This window comes from Crocodylus porosus, unplaced genomic scaffold, assembly GCF_001723895.1.
Source record: "Crocodylus porosus isolate Cpor-Errol unplaced genomic scaffold, CroPor_comp1, whole genome shotgun sequence".
NCBI lineage: Eukaryota > Metazoa > Chordata > Crocodylia > Crocodylidae > Crocodylus > Crocodylus porosus.
In genome coordinates this window covers 100,847,986-100,851,511 of record NW_017728947.1, presented here as the reverse complement: position 1 = coordinate 100,851,511, position 3,526 = coordinate 100,847,986, and the positions used below count along the sequence as shown (strand labels likewise).

General features: G+C 57.1%; 1 protein-coding gene across 1 annotated transcript in view; it reads right to left on the bottom strand.

Moving 5' to 3' along the window:
* The window catches only part of KIF26A (kinesin family member 26A), a 144,843-nt gene extending 141,481 nt beyond the window's left edge, over window positions 1-3,362 (bottom strand). The window contains exons 1-2 of the mRNA XM_019551159.1: window positions 3,219-3,362; window positions 1,087-1,173 (exon numbers count right to left, since the gene is read on the bottom strand). Of these exons, the coding sequence (XP_019406704.1) occupies window positions 1,087-1,173; window positions 3,219-3,362 (231 nt within the window). The remainder of the gene's footprint in view (window positions 1-1,086; window positions 1,174-3,218) is intronic.
* Between the last annotated feature and the right edge of the window lie 164 nt (window positions 3,363-3,526).

The window sequence follows — 3,526 nt, the reverse complement described above, 5'->3', positions numbered from 1 at the left end:
ACCTCCTGCTGCTTGGATGGGGCCGATGCCTGTTCCGCGCGGCCGGGGGTCCCGGGCCAGCCCCGCTGCTCCTTCTCCCTGCTGGCGGCTCCAGGTGCCCCTCCCCGCACAAGCCCTGGAAGGACAGGGAAGGCAGAGGAGCTGCGCGGGGCGGGGGCACCCAACACCCGGCGCCTTCCGGAGAAGCAGCCTGTCCGGGGCCCTGTGCTGGGCGCTGTGCACCCGAGCTGGCTCTGCCCTCAAGCGGCTTGCGTCTTGACGGAAGAGGGTCTAACACCAGACAGGTGGCGGGTAGCTGGGGCTGGGATTGCCAGACCCTCTCACCTGCCTGACCTGTTCTCCCCCAGCGGGACCGCACTGGGGTCAATGAGAGTGGCGCCAGTGGCTGCAATGGGGTCCGGCCTCCCTTGGCCCCCTCTCTCACCTCCGGGCAGCCCCCCACACCTTCATCCCCTTTGAGCTGGGCCTCTTGCCCTCCTGCCCAGCGGGAATCACCCGCAGCCCGGCTGGAAGGGCGCCCCGGGCCCCGGTCGGGACCTGCGATCCGGCGTGGGAGGGCGGCCGGGCTCCGCCGGCGGCCTCGGGGCGCGGCGATCCCAGCCTGGCCGCTGGACGAAGGCTGGCGCGGGAGAAGCGCCGTCTGTCCTCCTCACCCCCTGGGCAGCACATCCCACCCAGGAAACGTCCCCAGCCCCTCGGCGGTGGACCTCAGAGGAAGAAGAAGCCGCTGCCTCTCGGATCGCGTTGGCTGGGCGCGGGGTTTCTGCTGGATGTATGTATTAATATGCTATAGAGGTTATAGCGGATTTATTAAGTATATTGCTGCGATTTCACATTTAATTTACTAAGAATACAATGGTTTGGTCTAGAGGACCCAAGGGAAATCTAGGCAACAGTGAGCAAAAATCCATGAAATTCAATGTAGCACACTAATCATGGAGGCATTATAGTATTAATTGCTATAATGATATACTTCTAATCCTATCTCACACCGTGGCCCGGAATTTCATGGGGGCGGGGGGGGGAGTCACATTTCCTTGAGTCCAGGCAATCCCATCACGTCATGGAAGAGCGCGGGGCCCGCACGTTCACCGGCGCGGGGCTAATGCGATGCGAGGCAATCCGCGGAGGCAGAGGAGGCAGACAAGCCCCTTCGGACACCCACACAGAAAGCTGAAAGCAATAAGGAAAAGTGTTAGATTTCTGCTTTTCAAGAGGCACCCAGGCCACATAAAGGATAATTAGAATTCGTTGTAAAGATGATTTATCATGTCTATCATTGTGCTTGAAAAGGCTAGGTCACCCATGAATGCTGATGAAATTTCAAAGATCTGATCCCCGAGGACTTCCCGCATCTGCTGCCCTCTGAGATGGGGAAATAGCCCAGGGCGAACTCCTCATTAATAGCACAGGAAAATATAAGCATTTTGTCAGACATAACATTTTTCTTGGGCATTATACCTGACACGCTCGGCCCTTTCAAGGACGTGGTAATCGGGCTCGCTTTAAAGTCCGTGCACTTGCTCGGCGCCTTCCCTCCGCGAGTTTGCAGGGAGCGGGGAGGCTCAAGCGGAGTTTTAGAAATGACTCGTCCCTTCTCCTGCAGCGTTTGATCTGCCTGGTGTAATATTCCCAAGGACATCAAAGCCTGGGGGAGCACGGGAAGGGGGCGGGGAACGGAACCGAAATCCCACCCCCCCCCCGACACTGGGAACACAAAACAGTTCGTGCATAGTTAAATAAAAGGCAGTTAGTAAAACACAACGCATTAGGAGCTCTTTAAAGAGCTAGAGTCTGAAGTGGAGCAGGCTGGAAACTGCCAGTCCTTTAGGAGGGGCTCACTGCATGCGACTGGAGGGAGCGAGCCTAGAAGTAATCGAAGATGAGCTCAATATTGAGTAGTGTCATCACCACGGGGCCCTGCCCCTCGCTGAGAGGGGGCAGTGTTACTAATGACTCACGGCCCACCCAACATCTGCTTGGGGAGAGCAGATTATCCTCCAATATTTTAATCTCCCTCCCTCCAATCATCTGTACACCCTCCAACACGCGTGCCCCGCCGCAAACATCTGTATAATGTACAGACACCGCGTAATGGAGCAAGAGATATTGATCCGGGATGTAATGTCTCGCTGTCTCCTCCTCAGTGAACTGCACCGTGTGCTCAAGGGCTGGATGCTGGAAAGGGCTGGTCTCGCCCCGGAGAAGTGTTTGGCTTAATCATAAACCACTGAAGTTTTCCAGGAATTTTTTTTTTTGGGGGGGGGGGGAGGGCGGTGTCAAGAAGCCTGTGCAGCATATTGGGCCTGCTTTTTCAGCTTGCCCTGTATATCCTGCACTGGATTAAGAAGAACTAGGCCAGGAGTTGTCCACTGTCAGGACAAACAAGTGAAGCTTCGGCAGTTTTTAAAACATGGTTGACCCAAGTTCAGCTTGGGGGGGAAACTGAAAAGGGAGGATAAAAAAACCATCAGCTCTGCATCCGGGGCTGCCATGCTCCCTTCCTGAAGCTGGAAACACCCACCCTGCTTTCTCTTGAAATCCTGGGGCCTCTGTGCAACCCAGCAGTGCGTTTGTCAGGAGAAGCTAACCATGGTGCACCACCTGAGATGCCCTGTAGCACCACAAGAGCTGGCAAGACCAGTCCCAGAGGCAGAGGCCTGTGCAGACCTGGGGAGCAGACCATATAGAAAGGTTGGACTGGAGATGTGAGGAAGAGCCACCTCCGTGTTGCTCAGGTTCCCCCAGAGCAAACCCCAGGACTGAGAGGGCACTTGCTTCTGTGCTTCCCAGCAGGCAGCACCGCGCTCCGTGTCTGTGCGTGAGTAGGGCTCTTCACGTGGCCCTCTGCCTTCTTGGGTGGGCCGGAGTCCAGCTTCTCAATGTATGTGTCCTCCCGTCTCCCCCGGAGCCCACCCTGACAGGCCCCTAAAATAACCCAACAGAGGAGAAGGAGACACAGGAAGGGGCAACCCAGCAGACACGCAGAATAACTTTAAACAACACCTTTAACTCCTAAGTTAAAGTTACAAACTGCAGACTCCTGTGAGCGAGAGCTTAAAGGGTCACGGCTGGGTTGTGTGTAAGGGGGAAATGCAGGACTGCGAAGAGGGCAGGACGGTCACTTGGGGCTGGATCTACCTCCTATTGCAACCCGTGGCAGCGCTCTCCTGGGTGCAGGACGGAGCCCTTTGGCAGGGGCTCGCGGAGAAGCTCACCGTTTTCATCCTGGCCTCCAGCGGGGAGAAATCCCTCCTATCAAAAATCACAGCTGCCTCAGAAAAGACAAAGGCCAGGCAGACCCCTAAAGGTTGTGCGCTCAGGCGAGGTTTCTGGGGGGCATCGGCCATTTCTGGGGGCATTTCTAGGTACATTTGACCCTGGCTCAGAGCGGGGGGGAGGTGTTACGGACCCCTTGAGCTCCCTCCCGTGCGTGTCTCTGCTTCCGGGAGTCCGATCCCGCTTCCAGCTGTGGCCGGTGCCGCCCCGCAGGACATGCCCGGGGGGGGGCTGAATCCCGGCGTGC